The 19,168-nt window shown below is 53.7% G+C and overlaps 1 protein-coding gene across 3 annotated transcripts in view; it reads left to right on the top strand.

Moving 5' to 3' along the window:
• Window positions 1-15,644, top strand: part of UAP1 (UDP-N-acetylglucosamine pyrophosphorylase 1) — a 31,436-nt gene extending 15,792 nt beyond the window's left edge. For 2 of the 3 annotated variants that reach the window (XM_070396284.1, XM_070396286.1), the window contains 6 exons: window positions 6,863-7,056; window positions 7,774-7,914; window positions 8,460-8,648; window positions 9,832-9,882; window positions 12,698-12,764; window positions 15,120-15,644. In XM_070396284.1, the coding sequence (XP_070252385.1) occupies window positions 6,863-7,056; window positions 7,774-7,914; window positions 8,460-8,648; window positions 9,832-9,882; window positions 12,698-12,764; window positions 15,120-15,212 (735 nt within the window). In that variant the 3' untranslated portion in view covers window positions 15,213-15,644. The remainder of the gene's footprint in view (window positions 1-6,862; window positions 7,057-7,773; window positions 7,915-8,459; window positions 8,649-9,831; window positions 9,883-12,697; window positions 12,765-15,119) is intronic. The other variant, XM_070396285.1, reaches the window with a different exon arrangement.
• Window positions 15,645-19,168: the final 3,524 nt, after the last annotated feature.

The raw sequence follows: 19,168 nt of genomic DNA, 5'->3' as shown, positions 1-19,168 counted from the left end.
ATAAAGGAAGGTCTCTCCCTAAGTTCATACCACAATCAATTTCAAATGTATTATAGAGTCAAAAATTAAAAACTCCATAAAGATGTTAGAAGAAAAGGTAGAATAATTTTATGTATTTATTTAATTATTTAAATTCTTTATTGTTTAAAGCATTACATAAGTCTCCTTTTTCCCCTCATCGACCTCTCCCCAGCCTCCCTCACCCCCCAGCTCAGGCCCCCCCCCCGCCGTGTATGTCCATTGGTTATGCTCATGCATGCATGCAAGTCCTTTGGTTGATCTCTTACCCCCCACTCCCACCCTCCTCTGCCTTCCCTCTGAAGATTGACGTTCTGTTCGATGCTTCTCTGTCTCTGGATCTGTTTTTGTTCATCAGTTTATGTTGTTCACTATATTCCACATATGAATGAGATCATGTGATATTTATCTTTCTCTGACTGGCTTATTTCACTTAGCATAATGCTCTCCAGGTCCATCCATGCTGTTGCAAATAGTAAGGGTTCCTTCTTTTTTATAGCAGCATAGTATTCCATTGTGTAGATGTACCACAGTTTTTACAGTTTTTAATCCACTCATCTGCTGATGGGCACTTAGGCTGTTTCCAAATCTTAGCTATGGTAAATGGTGCTGCTATGAACATAGGGGTAAGAGGGTTCCTTTTTCTCCACATCCTCTCCAGCACTTGTTGTTTGTTGATTTTTTTTTTTTAATTAAATCTTTATTGTTCAGATTACATTTGTTCCTCTTTTTTTGCCCCCCCCATAACTCCCCTTCTCCCAGTTCCCGCCCCACCCTCCGCCCTCACTCCCCACCCACTGTCCTCATCCATAGGTGCACGATTTTTGTCCAGTCTCTTCTCTCATCTCCCACTCCCCTTCCCCCCCCAAGAATAGTCAGTCCATTCCCTTTCTATGTCCCTGATTCATTATAATCACCAGTTCATTCTGTACATCAGATTATTTATTCACTTGATTCTTAGATTCACTTGTTGATAGATGCATGTTTGTTGTTCATAATTTGTATCTTTACCTTTTTCTTCTTCTTCCTCTTCTTAAAGGATACCTTTCAGCATTTCGTATAATACTGGTTTAGTGGTGATGAACTCCTTTAGCTTTTCCTTATCTGTGAAGCTCTTTATCTGACCTTCAATTCTGAATGATAGCTTTGCTGGATAAAGTAATCTTGGTTGTAGGTTCTTGGTATTCATCACTTTGAATATTTCTTGCCATTCCCTTCTGGCCTGCAAAGTTTCTGTTGAGAAATCAGCTGACAGTCGTATGGCTATTCCCTTGTAGGTAATTGAGTCTCTTTCTCTTGCTGCTTTTAAGATTCTCTCTTTGTCTTTTGCTCTTGGCATTTTAATTATGATGTGTCTTGATGTGGTCCTCTTTGGATTCCTTTTGTTTGGGGTTCTCTGCGCTTCTTGGACCTGTAAGTCCATTTCTTTCACCAGGTGGGGGAAGTTTTCTGTCATTATTTCTTCAAATAGGTTTTCAATATCTTGCTGTCTCTCATCTTCTGGCACCCCTATAATTCTGATGTTGGTGCGTTTGAAACTGTCCCAGAGGCTCCTTACACTATCTTCATATTTTCGGATTCTTTTTTCATTTTGCTTTTCCGGTTGGGTGTTTTTTGCTTCTTCGCATTTCAAATCTTTGACTTGATTCTTGCGCTCCTCTGGTCTGCTGTTGGGTGTCTGTATAATATTCTTTATTTCAGTCAGTGTATGCTTAATTTCTAGTTGGTTCTTTATCACAACATCGAGGGTCTCATTAGATTTCTTGAGGCTCTCATCAAGTTTATCGGCAGTTTCTAGCAAATTATTGAAAGCCCTCAAAAGTGCGTTTTTTAGCTCTATATCTTCCATTTCTGTCATGTTTTTTTGTCTCCGCATTTTTTATGCTTTCTTGGTGCACCCCCTTGTGGTCTTTGTGCGCAGTCTTGTTGTAGTTAAGCCTTAATTGTTGTCGGCAATACTAGGGGTGAATTGACCTCCAGGCTAACTGGCTATGAGAGTCAGCTGTGTCTGCAGTGGGAGAACTTCTGTGCTGAATCTCTAGGGCGGTGCTAATCTAGCCTTTGCCTGAGGCTATCCGGCAAATGCTTCTGTGCAGGGCTTGAGCGGGGCGGGTCCCAGGGGATCTACAGGACGGGCGGAGGGAGCAGTTATGGCTGCTCTCAGTTCCGTCCCCAGCGGCTCTGCAACCGCTGCAAACCTCGGAGAGAAAGCTGCCTTCCCACTTCTCCCGTTTGAGTCTGGGTCCCTAGAAACTCGCCCGGATCTGGAGCTCAGAGTCTGAAACTCCCTCCCGATTGAAAACATCAACCGCGCCCTCCGCCGCCGGCCCGCTCCACGTGCACCTCCGCACCTTAGTATTTCACTTCAGCACTGCGCCTCCTCTGAGTCTGGGTATGGATTTCTCTTTACTTCTAGTTGTAGAATCTCTCCTCAGCCAGCCTTCCTGTGGTTCTGGGTAATGTCCGTTCCGTCTTTTAGTTGTATTTTTGAATTGGTTGTTCGAGGCGGCAAACTCCGGCGTTAACCTATGCCGCCATCTTGGTTCCTCCCTGATTTGTTGATTAGAATAATTTTAAAATATTGACATGAAGGGAAGGTCTTTCTGACAAAAACAAAATTAGATGACATAAATTTAAAAAGAAGGCTTGCCACAGAGACATGCCAGATCCCTGGTTGGAGATTTTCTGTTATAAAGATGTCCTTTCTCTCAAAATTTATCTGCAGTGTGAACCTGGAAGGGGTGTCAGCCCATTTGATCTCAGAAATGAGCAGCCGAGCTCCAGGCCTCAGTCAGTTCCAGGCTTGAGGGCTCCATCACCACTTCTCATTTTAGTATCATGTCACATTATATATAGACTAGAGGCCCTGTGCATGAAATTCATGCAGGGGGGGTGGGGCGTCCCCTCAGCCCAGCCTGCACCCTCTCAGCCCAGTCGGTACCCCTTGGGGGCAGTCGGACATCCCTCTCACAATCCTGGACCACTGGCTCCTAATCACACACCTGCCTGCTGGCCTGATTGCCCCTAATTGCGCCCCCCCCCCCCCCCCCCCCCCCGCTGGCCTAGTCGCCCCCAACTGTCCCTCCTCCACCCCCCCACCGCCGGCCTAGTCGCCCCATGCAGCCTGCTGTTCAGTCATTTGGTCGCCCCTCACTAACCCCCCTGCCGGCCTGGTTGTAGGCAGCCATCTTGTAAGGCTGTGAGAGTTAATTTGCATATTACCTCTTTATTATATAGGATTTTTAATATATATATTTTTTATTGATTTCAGAGAGGAAGGGAGAGGGAGAAAGCGATAGAAAAATCCATGATGAGCGAGAATCATGGATCGACTGCCTCCTGCACGCCCCCCATTGGGGATTGAGCCCTGACTGGGAATCGAACCGTGACCTCCTGGTTCATAGGTCGGTGCTCAACCACTGGGCCCCGCCATCCAGGCTCATGTCACATTATAAAAGCAAACCCTTAGAGTAGTTATGTTTGCTGGTAGCTAGGAACTGTGATCGGTGCCCTGACTTTCAGGAGTGTGCTGGTCTCACAGTCGCTCTTCTCGATGCCCCCAGGTCTGTGTCTGGAACCAAATGGGATTGGGCTGCTGTGGGTCCAGTTCCTAGAGCAGCGGTTCTCAACCTGTGGGTCGCGACCCCTTTGGTGGTCGAACGACCCTTTCACAGGGGTCGCCTAAGACCATCCTGCATATCAGATATTTACATGACGATTCATAACAGTAGCAACATTACAGTTATGAAGTAGCAACGAAAATAATTTTATGGTTGGGTCACAACATGAGGAACTGTATTTAAAGGGCCAGAAGGTTGAGAACCACTGTCCTAGAGGCATCGGAAACCACTTATTAATCTGTCCTCCCACCCTTTTCATTGTAGTAAAATCAAGACATACTTTTAAAAGCCGCCTGAGTTAGGGAGAGCCACAGTGCAGCAGTAGCGTTCTTTGCAGTGCTTTCTTACCAGGCTCCTGTGTTGTGAGTTAAGCTTTTTAAGGAATGAGAGCCTTGAGAATAGACTGTAGGGTGGTGTGGTTTGCACAAAGCTGAAAGGGCAGGACCATTGTGAGTTAAAGATCATTTTCTAGCGCAAGCCTGCACCCCCGCCCCCCCTCAGGCACCCATCTCCTACCCTCAGGGACCCCACGAGACTTGCAGCCAGGGGAGCAATGGGCAGCAGCAGCTTGTCCTGGGCCAGCTCCCCGAACCTGTCCCCAAGGCCCCTTTTCTCTCACTTCTCCGTGAGCCAGAGCAGCCCGTCTGGCTCTCCGAGGGTGCTGCCCTTCCGGCTTTAACAAACGCCCTCTCAGGCACCCACGCATTTCTAAAGCGGCTCAGGGACTCCGAGGCTCACGGGTGGCAGCTCAGCTTTCAGGGTTTGGCCCGTGACAGCAGAGCAGGCTCTGAGTTCTGCGCTGTCTTTTCTGAATAATGTAAGCTGACCTCCACCTGCGTGCGGCGTACCGATGCTCTCTCTGTGGTTTAGACTTACAGTCCCTGGAGGTTAGTACTTGTCATGGAAGGACACGCTTCACCCTGAGATGAACACTTGGCGTGTGTACAGTGCGCAGTGCTTCCTGCCGTTCCCATGGCGGTGGGAGCAGGGGACAGAGAGGACATTGGGAAACAAACCTTGTGCAAGTTTGTTTTTCTTTTTTTTTATTTATTTTTTTATTTATTTTTATTTTTTTATTAAATCTTTATTGTTCAGATTATTACATTTGTTCCTCTTTTTTCCCCCCATAACTCCCCTCCTTCCAGCTCCCACCCCACCCTCCACCCTCACTCCCCACCCACTGTGTTCATCCATAGGTGCATGATTTTTGTCCAAGTTTGTTTTTCTAACGGGATGAGAGGAGCCGATTCCAAACCCCCACTGTGGGCAGGGAGTGGGAGGCACGGCGGACGGATGGGATGGGACCACCTCCGAGAGGCCGTGGCCTGGCCGTGCTGTCCCCTCCAGCTCCACTCCTTTCCTTGGTAGAAGGCTCCTTTTCACCGTATCCTGTGCTCCTTTCAGGGCAAATAGTGCAAGGACACAGCGGGCAGCCCGCAGCTCGGCCTCTGGCCTCCTGGCCGTGGGAACCGAGCCCTCGCTCCTGCCTTCAGCCGCTGGCAGGTCGCGCTGGCTGTGCTGACTTAAGGAAAAGTTACCTTTCCTGATTTGCTTTCGTCTATACTTAGCATAGACTCTTCAAACCGGGGACACATTTTTCAAAATCCTTGGAAGCAGCTGGAACGTGAGTGAACAGGCAGAGCGTGCAGTCCCTTTAGCTACTCTATGTGATCCTTCTGAGGCTCTTTGTGTAGCGGAACCTGACCTCAGATTAGTTCTTTCACAGTTGTCTCCTGAGTAAGTTACACATTTAGATGAGTTGTGTGGGGTTGGGGTGGTGGGTGTCAGAAGTACCTGTGAGGTTTTTTGTTTTTTTAAAATATATTTTATTGATTTTTTTACAGAGAGGAAGGGAGAGGAATAGAGAGTTAGAAACATTGATGAGAGAGAAACATCAATCAGCTGCCTCCTGCACACTCCCCACTGGGGATGTGCCCACAACCAAGGTACATGCCCTTGACCGGAATCGAACCTGGGACCCTTGAGTCCTCAGGCAGATGCTCTATCAACTGAGCCAAACCGGTTAGGGCACCTGTGAGGTTTTTTTAATTAAATACTCTTACATCTCCCTCTGATTTCCGCACACCCCTTTCTCTCAGCTCCCCAGCCTGGAGCCATTGACAGAAGGTCCAATAGCTGGTTTACAAACTTTTTTAAAGAATAGAACCTCTTCAGACAAAACCTAGCTTGGGACACAGATCAGTCGGGGGGCCTTTCTGCCTGAAGTCGGGGTGGGAGCCAGCGACCTGCCTGCTGTCCCTGCCTCCCCGTGACATCCCTCAAAACAAGGAATATGCTGTTTCCATGAATGAAAATGGGGGGAAAAAGTCATTTTCAAATAAAACAGTGATTTGGGCAATATAAAACGAGAGGCAAAAGGCCTTACTTTTTGTCTTATGAATCTCAGAGAAATTTCATTCCATTTATTCTCAAAGTAGCTGAGTGTGGTTAAGGACACATCTATACTAATAATAGCCTAGGTGGTCGTCACGCCTTCCACTGTGATGCCCTCACGCCATCACAGTCCATCACCAGGAGGCTGCGTGCACATTGCGCGCGTGTGTGGGTGGGCGGGTACTTGAGGCGGGCCTTGCAGCTGCTCCACGCAACCAGGCCTGGGGGTCCTGTGGCCCCGCCTACCTCTTTGGGGCGATTGATCACAGGGCTCCCGCACTGTGAGAGGGCACAGTCCAGGCTGGGGGGAACCGCCCCCCTCAGTGCATGAATTTTGTGCACCAGGCCTCTAGTTAAATAATAAACATAAAGGTATTTGGGGGACGTAGGCTTCTCATTCAGTTATTCCCAGTTCCGGTGATTCCTGAAATGTGTCCCCAGTTTGAAAAGTTTATGCTGAGTATAGATGAAATCAAATCAGTAAAGTTAAAGCTTTTCTCCAGCAACTGATTTCCTTAAGTCAGCACAGCCAGTGCCGACCTGCCAGCGGCTGAAGGCAGGAGTGAGGGCTCGGTTCCCACAGCCAGGAGGCCGGAGGCTGCGCTGCTGGGCCGCCTGCTGTGTCGGGGACTTGCTGCTCCCTGGGCAGTTAACGATGAGCCCCCCATCCAGTTGGAAGGGAGTCTGTCGGAGACTGGGCAGGGGTAGGTGATGGTCTGCAGCTAGCGACTCCCCCTGCCTGGTAAGTGCAAGTGCACCAGGGCTGTGGAAATGGTGACAGGCAGCGTAGCGAGTGCTTTTCTTCCTGTGCTGTTGTCTGCCTGGGGCAGGTGGTGGAGAAGACGAACCCGACAGAGCCGGTGGGCGTGGTGTGCCGCGTGGACGGGGTGTACCAGGTGGTGGAGTACAGCGAGATCTCCCTGGCCACGGCGCAGCGGCGGGGCCCGGACGGACGGCTGCTGTTCAACGCGGGGAACATCGCCAACCATTTCTTCACTGTGCCCTTTCTGAGAGACATTGTCAAGTACGGCAGGGTGGGGCATTGCGGATTGTTTGCTGCGTGAGAAGTTGGGAGATAACCCCAAGTCCAGTCCTGCAGAATTCGTCCACTTCCTGGGGGTCACCTCTGCCCGGTGAAATGTTTCTGGCGCGGGGGGTCAGTGAGTTGGGGCATAGGAGCCCCTCCCGGGGCATAAGCTGAGGGCACAGCGTCGCCCCCCTTCTTCTCTTCCCTCCCGCCAGTGTGCTAGGCCTTGGTGAAGCGAGGGACAGACACGAACCCCTGGCTCTCCCACAGCCGGACACTTTGGAGATGCATTTGCCCCACAGCTGCTGAGCCAGGGTCTGGGACGTGTAGAGGGGTGTCAGTCTACGGGAGCTGGTGCTGAGGAACCTTAGGAGCCAGTGCCTTAGAGCGTGAGGGCAGCTGGGCCCGGGCGGAGCGTCTGCCCTGCCTGCCTGCCCAGGTGTAGAGGGAAGGGCACGTGCTATCTGACCCATCACGGGCCAGCTTCAGCGCCAGGACGGCTGCTCAGTCAGCCTGGCCCTCGGCATCCGCTCAGTTCCCAGCGATCCCCAGTCCACTGTGCTGCTTGTAGCCTCGCGCCTTCATCCGCAGTGACTTAGTGCTCCACTTCCCCCCCCACTCGGAGGAGAACGCTGACAGACCACGGCGTCCTGGGGAGGCGTTGGTGTGACGGCCTCGGAGGCCTCCCCTCCAGTGACCTCTCTTCCTGCCCAGTGTGCACGAGCCGCAGCTGCAGCACCACGTGGCTCAGAAGAAGATTCCGTGTGTGGACGCCCAGGGGCAGCGCGTGAAGCCCGATAAGCCAAACGGAATAAAGATGGAAAAGTTCGTCTTCGACATCTTCCAGTTTGCAAAGTAGGTGTCACAGCCCGTAGGATGGACCGAGGGTCTCGGGACCTGCCTTCCTCTCCCAGGCAGGGCGCTGTGATAGCATCGGAGCCCCAGGCCACGAGTGTCGAGTTGCCGGGAGGCTCTTCTCATGTCAGTGGTCGTCAGCAGGTGGCTCTCCTGCCCTTGCTCTGGCTGAGCGACTAGCAGGCCCGCCAGAGAGTCGGCCCTGGGTTCAGGCGTCTCCCTGCCCGAGAGCCAGGGTCACAGCGAGTGTTCTCAGTTCCCGTAGCTTCAGGAAACCGAGGAGCTGACCGGTATGAAAACGCAGACGACCGATCAGCTAAGAATCATCTCACCAAATACATTCCTAAATCGTCCTTTTTCTCCCCCAGAACAGACACTAATGGGATCTTTTTGCACCAAGATTTCTAGTCTTTGTGACTAGTTACTTCTTGGAGTCTTCGTCTGGGCTGGGTGGAGGCCCGTGAGGGGAGCGGAGGCCGGCGGTGGGGGCCATGCCGGGAGCAGCTTTATTTGTAGTCAGGCGTCTCTGTTTGCTTCCACGGCAGGAAGTTTGTGGTGTATGAGGTGCTGCGGGAAGACGAATTCTCCCCTCTGAAGAATGCAGACAGTCAGAACGGCAAGGACAACCCCACCACGGCCCGGCACGCGCTCATGTCCCTGCACCACTGCTGGGTGCTCAACGCCGGGGGCCACTTCATCGACGAGAACGGCTGCCGCCTGCCCGCCATTCCCCGGTGAGCGTGTGCCCCCCCCCCCCCCGCTCCTGGCCGCCTCCTCTCTCTCGGTTGTTACTGCATCTTTAACCAAGCAGAGCGTCCCTGCCTGGTGGGGGGGATGCCTGCTCTCCTCAGGGATCTGCGGAAGCCCTCGTGTTCACACACGTCTCCCGGGCGTGAAGTGACTCCGACTGAGCAGTGGTTGGAAGGGGACCCCTCTGGTGCCTCTGGGTCTGGCTGTCAGCAGCAGCTGTACTGTAGGTCACTGCCCACACATCTGGGGGACCCCCAAAACTCCCGCCACCCCTATGAGACACAGGGCCCCCGTGGCAGCATCAGGTCCTAAGAGAGGCGCCAGGAAGGGAAATGAATGCCACCGAGTCCCGAGTCCTCAACCTTGAGCAATGTTACGGGATTTTAGGTGGGGCAGGTGGTGGAGAAGACGAGATCTCGCCGTGGCCAGGGAGATCTCGCTGTACTCCACCACCTGGTACACCCCGTCCACGCGGCACACTACGCCCACCGGCTCTGTCGGGTTCCTCTTCTCCACCACCTGCCCCACCTTAAGTCAGCAGAGCCAGCGCTGACCTGCCAGCGGCTGAAGGCAGGCGTGAGGGCTCGGTTCCCACAGCCAGGAGGCCCGGAGGCCACGCTGCTGGGCCGCCTGCTGTGTCGGGGACTCGCTGCTCCCTGGGCAGTTAACGATGAGCCTCCCGTCCAGTCTCGGTGGCATTCCAGTTGGAAACAAGGAGATTCTTAGAGCTATTCAGCCGGATACAAAGGCCTTTTAGGCTAAACCTTATATTTTATGATAAAACCTTCACTGGCACCTGAAGTCCCTGCTAAGTCGTTTGGTTTCTGTGCTCACAAAGCATGTCCTGCCGTGTTCAGTTGTGCCCTCGCGGGATGGAGTGCTGGCTGGGTGCGCACAGGTGCTGAGCCCGGGTCCGTGCTGGGCCTCCGGCGGCTGGTCTGGCTGTCACCAAAGGGGCGTGCTGAGCGTGTCCCGGCCAGGGCCGCCGGCATGGGCGTGTCAGCTGTCCTTGCTTCGTCTTGGCCATTGAGTTTGTTTTTCAACCCTCCATCTCCTTTGTTGAGTTTATCCCTTACCACTCATCCTGCCTCCAGGCCAGCAGAGTTGGCAGTCCCCTCATTGTTGTTTGGTTTGCTCCCCCAGTAATGCTTCTTTATTCCCACATAGCACTGGTGCGCACGGACAGCCCGAGGCCGTCACAGCCGGGGTCGCGGACAAGTAACTATCCCGCCTGCCTGCAGCATGGTGTCGGGCTGCGCTTCTCCCGGAGCTAGTGTAGCGCTGCCGCGGGGGGCGGGGCTTCGGTGGGCGCTGCTTCCTTGGTGGCAGGCATCTGTCTGGACACTAACTCAGCGCTGTGCATGCTGGGCACGGGCAGCATGCCGTACTAAGACCCCACAGGTGTCTGAGCCGCAGTGAGTGTCCGCGAGTGCAGGTAAGGTTGGCACAGGCGTCCGGCGGGAGCACCACACAGCCACCACGTGGGCTGGGGTGTCTCCTGGACTGGAGTCATCCTGAGGCCCGAGGGGGCAGGAAACTGTTCTTGGGTTTGTTCTCATGCTAATAGCTCCCCATTCGGTCTCTCTGTGTTAGTATTAGTCACTGTCCTGCTCCTAAGAAAGTGTCTTGTTGTAAGAGCAGGTCATTTTTAGCTGGAGCACCCATGTCCTCTCCCCTCTGGGTGCTGCCAGCATCTGAAAAGCTATGGTCTGTGTAGCTAGAGAGCGTGGCAGATGCTGTCGCAACCCCGCAGGGCAGGCCTGGTCTGGAGGGAGGTTGTGGAGACCCGGGGACTGTGCCGGGCAGGGTCGGGGCAGGTTCCCAGCAGCAGCAGAGCTCTGTGGTCGCGTTGCCACCTTGCCCGGCAGAGGCCGCCCGTGGCTGTCGGGTCTGGGACGTGGGCTGTGCCAAGGAAGGGGACTCCCAGAGCTGGCTCCTGTCCTCTAGGAGCCTGGAGTCTGTCATCCTTGCACCAGGCGGACTGGGTGCAGCGCCTGGAAGCAGCTGCCTTTATGATTTAAGAAATAGATTTTCGACCTTAAATTTCCTTCTCATTGAACCACACAGCTTTTAGCCTGAAAAGTGAGCGATTCTTAATTATACAGCTGCAAACACCCTCCAGCGTCTCAGCGAAGATAAAGGTTTTAGAGTTCTCCCTGTTCAGATTCTTTTCGCTAGTACAGTGGTTCTCAACCTTCCTAATGCCTCGACCCTTTAGTACAGTTCCTCATGTTGTGGTGACCCCCAATTTCATGTTACAAATTGAACATCATTAAAGCATAGTGATTAATCACAAAAACAATATGTAATTATATATGTGTTTTCCGATGGTCTTCGGCGACCCCTGTGAAAGGGTCGTTTGACCCCAAAGGGGTCGCGACCCACAGGTTGAGAACTGCTGCTACTTTTCTCCCTGCTCCCTTTAGTTCTCTGGTGGGAACCTCTGTGGTGCAGAGGGAGGTCATGTTCAGGCAGCTGTGTATTCCTCGGGTTCAAAACTACCACCTGATCCTGGCCCCCAAGTCCCTCGGCCTCAGGTTCAGGGTCAGGTTTAGGTGGGACTTCATTTTCCCATTTGGCGTATGTGACCCTGAGCTGCCCAGGGGGTCTGCGCCAGATCTCTGGGGCTCTCGTGGTGGAACCTGACACAGTCTGCAGAGCCCTGCACCCCACCTTTAAAGCATCTTTCCTCCCGTCAGCCCGGGAGCCACCCCACTCAGGCCGCAGATGCTGTCAGCGTGCAGAGGCCCCGGGGCTCGTGAGGAGAGCAGGCGTTTCCTGCAGGCCCGGAGGGTCCCAGTGCATGTGCGTCTTCATCTTCCCCTGAGGATATGCTTGCTGACTTGAGAGAGGGGAGGGAGAAACACCCATGTGGGAGAGAAACATCGGTTGGTTGCCTTCCTGACATACCAGGGTTTGAACCCGCAGCCTAGGTATGCGCCTGAGCAGGAATCCAGCCAGCTGAGCCACAGCGCGGGGCCTCAGCAGATGCTAATAAGCATCATTTTGTTCAAGTAAATGAAGGAGGGCAGGCACTGTGGAGAGCAGTCAGGGGAAGGTGGGTTTGAGCTAATGTAGAGGACGGGAGATGGAGCTCGCCACAGGGGCCTGGTGGGGATGACCTGGAATAACCCCGAGTGGCCCGGTCAGAGGAGCGTGGCAGATGGTGGTCCTGGGGGCAGGACATGAGCAAGAGCACCTTGAATCCAGCTGACGGTTCTTTTGGAGAAAGACCGGGCGTGGCCCACGCAGGAGCTCGGCTCTGGGCTGAGCTGTAGTTTCAGGCCACGTGAGAGCACAGGGATGGAGAGAGGTCTCCAGGCGGCAGGAGGCCGGGCTTCTGTGCGCCTGGGGTCCTGTTGTAAACTCTTGACATGGCGAAAGCTCAGAGGTCTCATGGCTTTAGATATGTTTTAACACTTCATTGCTTTGTGCCAGGTGATGGAGACTCTCAGGCTGGCAGGTGCTGTCGGTGCTGAGCGTGGCCTGGAGGAGGCGCGTGGTGACGGGCCTGCTGTCGCAGCCTTGCGTGGCTACGGGCACTTGGAACACGGTCATTGTGATGCGAATTGAATTTTAAAATTAAAATTGAGATTTACAGTTTCAAGGAGTTCAGGTCTGAGTGCCCCCTGTGGCGAGTGGCTGCCGTGCAGGCTGCACCGTTATTGTCTTTGTCAGACTCTGCGCCTAGCTCTCTGGTGTGGCGAGGAGTAAAGTGACTGTGAAGGATCAAGCACCTGGGGACGTACCTGTACCGTGTCTGTTTAGTCTGCTGTCCCTTCCTTGTCAAATTAAAACTTGGACGTGAGATGTCCAGGAGGCGATGTGTGCACCGGCGGGCGAGGTGCGGCACGCCCCGGGCTGTCTGCTGACCGTGACCGTGTCCCGGAGCCTAATCCTCAGGGCGCTTGGTGGTCGTAGGGGCTGCTAACAGCAGAACTCTGTCCTCACAAGCTTCTCAGAGGAAAGCCGCTCTGCCTTTCCCTCTAGCGGGCAGCGTGGGGACAGTCTGTGACACGTGGTCTCTCCCCAGCCTGAAGGACGCCAGCGATGACCCGATCCAGTGTGAAGTCTCCCCCCTCACCTCCTACGCCGGAGAAGTGAGTAACTTTGCTTTTCTGCTCGTTTTTAAAGTAGAGTCTGGTTCTGTTTCATGTTTAAGTGGAGCTGCCCTCACAGGACGGAGCATTGCGGGGACCCTTCCCTGAGAGCCGGTCCTGGCAGAGCCGCCTTTGCTCTCGGCCCCTCCTCCGCGAGTCCATCCGGCTGTGCCGCAGAGCCCACGGGGCTGGTTCCCACGAAGAGACACTTCCACATCAGTGCATGTCCCTTGGACATGGAGATAGAACGGGCTTTTCAAAAATATGTGACCGCCTTGTTTTGTAGATAAATCATATGGCTCTTTTTACTTTACTTTTCTATACTAATAAAAGGGTAATATGCTAATTAGACTGGATCAACCGGCCATCTTCCGGACATCTGACTTCCTTCCGGACAAAGCCATGGTGGTGGGGGCCGAGGCAGAGGCAGTTGGGGGGGAGATCAGGACGGCAGGGGGTTAGGGGCGACCAGGTCTGCAGGGGAGGGCTGTTGGGGGCACAGTTAGGCCGGTAGGGGAGGGCAGTTGGGGGCACAATCAGGCCGGCAGGGGAGGGCAGTTGGGGGCACAATCAGGCCGGCAGGGGAGGGTAGTTGGGGGCACAATCAGGCTGGCAGGGGAGGGCAGTTGGGGGCACGACCAGGCTGGCTGGGGAGGGCTGTTGGGGGCGAGCTGAGGGACACCACTCCCCTGCACAAATTTTGTGCACCGGGCCTCTAGTGTTTTATTAATCCTCACCTGAGGATATTTTTTCCATTGCCCTTCAGAGAGAATGGGAGGAAGAGAGGGAGAAAGAGAGAGAGAAAAGCATCGGTGTGAGAGAGACACATCGACTGGTTGCCTGCCACACGTATTCCGAAGGGGCGGATCGAACCTGCAGCCCAAGTACATGCCCTTGACTGGGAATCGAATGTGAGGCTGATGCTCCAGCCACTGAGCCAGCGGAGGGTCTATTGTTCATAACCTAGTGCTCTCGCTTTGAGAACCAGGGACCTGGTTCTTCTAACCCAGCGGTTCTCAACCTGTGGGTCGCGACCCCTTTGGGGGTCGAACGACCCTTTCACAGGGGTCGCCGAAGACCATCGGAAAACACATATATAATTACATATTGTTTTTGTGATTAATCACTATGCTTTAATGATGTTCAATTTGTAACGATGAAATTGGGGGCCACCACCACATGAGGAACTGTATTAAAGGGTCGAGGAAGGTTGAGAACCACTGGTCTAATGTGTGACGTATTTTCCAGAAGCCCCGGCAGAGGCAGCCACCCCTCCCCCATGCTTAGCAAGTGACCCGCGCTGGGGACGATTAAAGGAAGAATGAGTGTCATCCTATTCACTTTAGAAATAACATTACAGTCAGAATAATTTTGCTGTAGTGTGGTCTTTCATGCTGTTATAAGTAGGTCATTAAGCTCACTTTAAAGTGTGTGCCCAACAGTCAGAGAAAGAGAAGTATCACTTGACCTCACCTTTATGTGGAATCAAATGAACCAGATAAACTGATGACCAGAATAAACACAGAGAGAAGCATGGACAGACTGGAATCTCAGAGGGAAGGCAGGAGAAGGTGGGTGGGAAGAGATCAACCAAAGACCTGTGTGCATATGTATAACCCGTGGACACAGACAATAGGGCGGGGTGGGCGGGGTGGGTGCGGGGGCGAACAGGAGCGGCTGGAAGAGATCAATGGGGGGAAAAAGAAGACCTATGTAATACTTCCAACAATAAAGATTAAAAAGATAATAAAATAAAATGTAAAAAAACAACAAAATAAAAACAAACAAAAGACACCGTCAATTCTCCACTGTCAGCTGCAGAGGTTTAAAGGGATTTGATGCCAACAAATTGCCAGGCCACTCAGAGTCCCGCCCGGCTCCTTTTAGACAACCTGGAAGGATTTGAAGGTCAGCAAGTACCAGGTTCATTCAGAAATGGGTGAATGCCAGGCTGGTATTCTCGGGGAGCCGGGAATGTTGGCAATTCAAAATAGAAAGAAAAAACCCTGGCTGCTTTATGTTCGATTTTAATCAGGTTCCTAATCCTCTGACCTTGTGCTAACTTTTTCTAAGTTTTGGGTTTTATTTTAAAGTTGCTCATGGCATAAGACAACTACAGGCATACCAGGCCACCAGGCCAAACTACAGGCATACCAGGCCACCAGGCCACCGGGTAGAGAAGTATTGCAATAAGGAAAAAGTGCACCAAATCGGTTCTTACTGACTCACCCTCTTCTCTCAGCCCAGCTTCTGTGCTTCACACCCTAAAGCATGTCACAGCCCCAGCCGCCTCGCAGCCGCCGTCCGCCCCACTGTCGCCGTTTCCTAACCTGCTTCATCTCGCCCTCCTCTCAGGGACTGGAGAGCCTCGTGGCCCACAGGGAGTTCCACGCGCCTCTGATCATCGACGAGCACGGGGTCCACGAGCTGGTGAAGAACGGGCTGTGAGGCAGGCGCTGTCCTCGCACCGAGAGCAGCTTCTCCTGGTGACGGACCGCGGGACCCGCAGGCCCTCAGGCTGCCTCCTGCTCCGCGAGCCCCTGCAGCTGCTGCACGGCCCCCGGAGCCGTGGACTGGGGTCAGGGCATTTCTGTGACTCTCAGCTCATTGAAGGTCTTATTTATATTTTTCAATTGTAGGATGTTCCCCATCCCAGGGGACCATGCCGCCCGGGACACATCCTGCCGCTTGTGTCCGGCAGGGTGCGTGGCTCGGTCCTCGGCTGGCCTGGCCCCTCACGGTGTACGTAGAGATAATGTGCATCGCTCACGTCGAAGGGTTTCTATGGTACTGAAGGTTGGTTTTACTTTATCAAAAAGTAAACTTTTTAAAGAAAATAATTAGACAGGGAAATAAACTTTTAATCTCTGTGGAGTGTCATTTGTACCTCCAGGAATTCATTCCGTTGGGAAAAGAGGGAACTTGGAAGGAACCTGAGATAATGCAGACGACAGGCTGCCGCTGTGGGAACTGGCAGGCACGGCGTCGCTACCCAGCGCCGGGACTGGTCAGTTCTCGCAGGGACTGGTCTGGGGACACATGCGGTGGCACAGCTGAGGGGGGGTGCAGGGCTCAGTCCTGCCGAGGCCGGGACCTCGTTCACCCCAGGGCTCCGCTTGCCTGAGCGCTCGAGGCACGTCTCCCGGGAGGTTCGGCACTGCCCTCCCGGCATTTTTGTCTTCTTTGTTTCCAGCTAGAAGATTTTTACAAAGGAGAATAATGTGGTTATTAAAACATGGACCATAGATCATTAGTGTCTAAAATAAGATTTGCATGAAAGTATTGAACTTCATAAATACATTTTACAAAGCATTTATTGACCAAACGCATAAAATTAGCATCTGGATAAATGAAAAATTCTGAAATCTGTCTTGGAAGCGATGGATACCTTTCCTCTTCCCTGCCCGGCTATGGTGGGGGAGTCCTGGGAGGGCCCTGGGCGTGGAAGCGGAAGTCTCAGGCCCGGTTCTGGCACGCAATGCTGGTACTGGTGTCTACGCTCATTTTCTGTGGAGAGGCCTAAACCATGTGTTGAGCCTATTTTCTGTTTTATCTCAGTAACAGCCTGACTTTGCTGCTTTCTATCCCATTTCTCAAAAAGATTTGTGAGGTTTGCGTTCTCCATCCAAGGGAGCTCCTGTCCCTGCCTGTCTGCCGGGTTCCCCCACTGCCCCTCCCGTGCTGGGTCGCACAGCGATGGCCGGCCGGGACGGTTTGATCGCGAGGACTGTGGTGGGTCTGGGTGCGAGGTGCTAGCGGTCTCTTCCTTCACAAGCCCTAGTCGGGAAATACAGAGCCGGGGAGATGCTCATGAAAATAGGAGTTAGCGGCCTTGGCATTTGAGTGGGATTTAAACCCAAGTGTCTCGACTCCAGGCCCTGCCTTCATGAGGCTGTGCTGCCCTGCCCGCCTCCGCACCCAGAGCCTCCGCACCCAGAGCGCTCTGGGCGGCGCCCTGCGCCAGCCGCAGCTGCGAAAGAGTAAAGGCACGAGGCAGTGCGGCCCTCCTGCAGCTGCCGGCGGAGGAGGATGGAGAAGCTGGGAGAGCAGGCCACGTGACAGGCCATGTGCTCAGAGGTGGGCCAGCCTGCAGCCTCCAGGAGGAAGCGGCACTGGCACCACGAGAGACCAGAGGTCACAACGAGATGCTGCCGCCAGGGCCATGCCCTGGGTGGTGTGAAATAAGGGGAACTGTGACCGCCACACAGCCTCTGCCCACTTACTCTAATGTACAGGAAGGAGCATGTGTGCGCGTGCACGTGTGTGTTTCTCTGTGGGTGTGCATGCGTGTATTTGTATCTGCATGTGTGCACAAGTTTGTATGTGTCTGTGTGTGCATCTGAGTGTGCGTGTGGTTGCAGGGACTAGCAAAGCAGTTCTGGGAATAGCTAAATCAACGTTTGAGCCCAGAGCTGGGCTGTGTTTAGATGAGTGGCTGTGTCAGTGGAACGTCTTTCTCACCCCCCCTCCCCCGCCTTCCTACAGTCTCTGCACACGTGTCCACTGCTCGGAAGGCACACGGAGGCCCATGCGCTTGGCAGTGGAGAGCAGGGCCGGCACTAAATCAGTTCCGTTCATTGTGCTGTGGGTCGTGGGGCACGTGCTTCTGGGGAGTGAGAAGAAAACCCTCCGTACGGTGTGTGCCGTGGGGTACAGGTGGGAGTTGGAAACGCCACCCACAGGCAGCAGTTGTCAGACTGCTTTGCTCACGGACCTTGTCTCAGAGGTGAGACGTCCTAGTGGCAACCACACCGAAGGCCCAGCGTGTTCTTGCCATCGGCGTGTTAGAAAGGGCGGCGTCTGCCTCCCGTGGGCCCGGCCTCCGCACTTCACCGACCTTCCGCAGTGCCGTTCCAGCTGGCTGCTGGAGGCTCCGGGCGTTGTGGCCGTGGCCCCTGCGTGTCCTCAGCAGCCCTGGCCTGTCGGGGCTGCAGGGAGCAAGCCTTGCGGGGGAAAAGGAGGTCGAGCTGGAGCCTGGGCGCAGGTGCGCGGCTGATCCTTCACGCACTTCTGAATGCGGACAGGCTGGTTGTGAGCCAGCTGCTCCCGGCCTGTCGCACCACTCGGCCTGGGTGGCCTGTGCCGCCTTCCCGGGAGGTTGTGTCTGTGCAGTCGGGGCAGCAGTTGCCAATGCGCAGGCACTGGAAGCTCCACCCGAGGCTCCAGAATGCTGCCGTCTGTGCGTACCCAGGGCCCGCGTCCACTCCAGGCCAACACTTGCATCTCCCCTGCCCCCAGCTCGGCAGGCACAGACTCTGCTGTCAACACTCGCATCCCAGAAGGACAAACAGGTCACGTGGTCTGAGCATTTTGCATAGGAGGCAACCAAGGACCGAAGAGAATTGACCTGTGGCTAGTGACAAAGCACAGACTAGAGTCTAGTCAGCCAGACTCGGAGCTGAGGGCTTCAGTTCACTGAGCGTAATTAAAGGTCAGTGTGGATCCAAAGGTAGGAACTGTGGGGGGAGATGAGGAAGGGGAGAGTAGGATGGGCCCAGATCCAAATCCCAGAAGGAGTACGAACAGTATGGACTGCAGAAATTAGTAAAGTGTTCTTATTTTATACTAGTGCCTTGGTGAACGGATTCGTGCACATTGGAAGGAACTTAATTAGAAGGTGGCTGGCGGGGCTGGGCGAGACGGGCTGGACACACCCTGGAGCCAACCTCCTGCGGTCCCTCCCCAGCCGGCTGCACCTGGGGCGGCACCATGGCTCGAAGGGTGTCTGCAGAGTAAGTAGGGTCCCTCTGGCAAATGGGGTCCCTCGGCCTGGCCTGCAGGGATCAGGACATAACAGGCTCTCTGACATCCTTGAAGGGGTCCCGGAGTGCGAGAGGGCACTCTGCAAAGCTGCAGTTGTACAGGGTGTGGAACGCAAACGCAGGTGTGCAGTAAACCAGATTCGAGGCAGAGAGTGCCCCACAACAACATAGCCCACGGCTGAAGGTAGAATCGCACGGCCCCGCAAGGAATCGGGCTCCCTCTCTGGTTTCAGGGCACGTCACCTGAGAACTGCCACTGCCAAGTCACTGCAGCTCGGCAGCTCCTTCATTGAGCATCTGTCCCCTGGTGGTCAGTGTATGTCAGTGATGGTGAACCTTTTGAGCTCGGCGTGTCAGCATTTTGAAAAACCCTAACTTAGCTCTGGTGCCGTGTCACATATAGAAATTTTTTGATATTTGCAACCATAGTAAAACAAAGATTTACATTTTTGATATTTATTTTATATATTTAAATGCCATTTAACAAAGAAAATCAGCCAAAAAAATGAGATCACGTGTCACCTCTGACACGCGTGTCATAGGTTCGCCATCACTGGTGTATGTCATAGTGACCGGTCGGATGGGTGGAGGGACACTTAGCATATTAGCCTTTTATATATATAGACTAGTGGCCCGGTGCAC

This window comes from Myotis yumanensis, unplaced genomic scaffold, assembly GCF_028538775.1.
Source record: "Myotis yumanensis isolate MYYU_CA2020_CCGP unplaced genomic scaffold, mMyoYum1.0.hap1 SCAF_17, whole genome shotgun sequence".
Lineage (NCBI taxonomy): Eukaryota > Metazoa > Chordata > Mammalia > Chiroptera > Vespertilionidae > Myotis > Myotis yumanensis.
The sequence above is the reverse complement of the archived record's forward strand: the minus strand, read 5'-3'. Positions and strand labels throughout refer to the sequence as shown.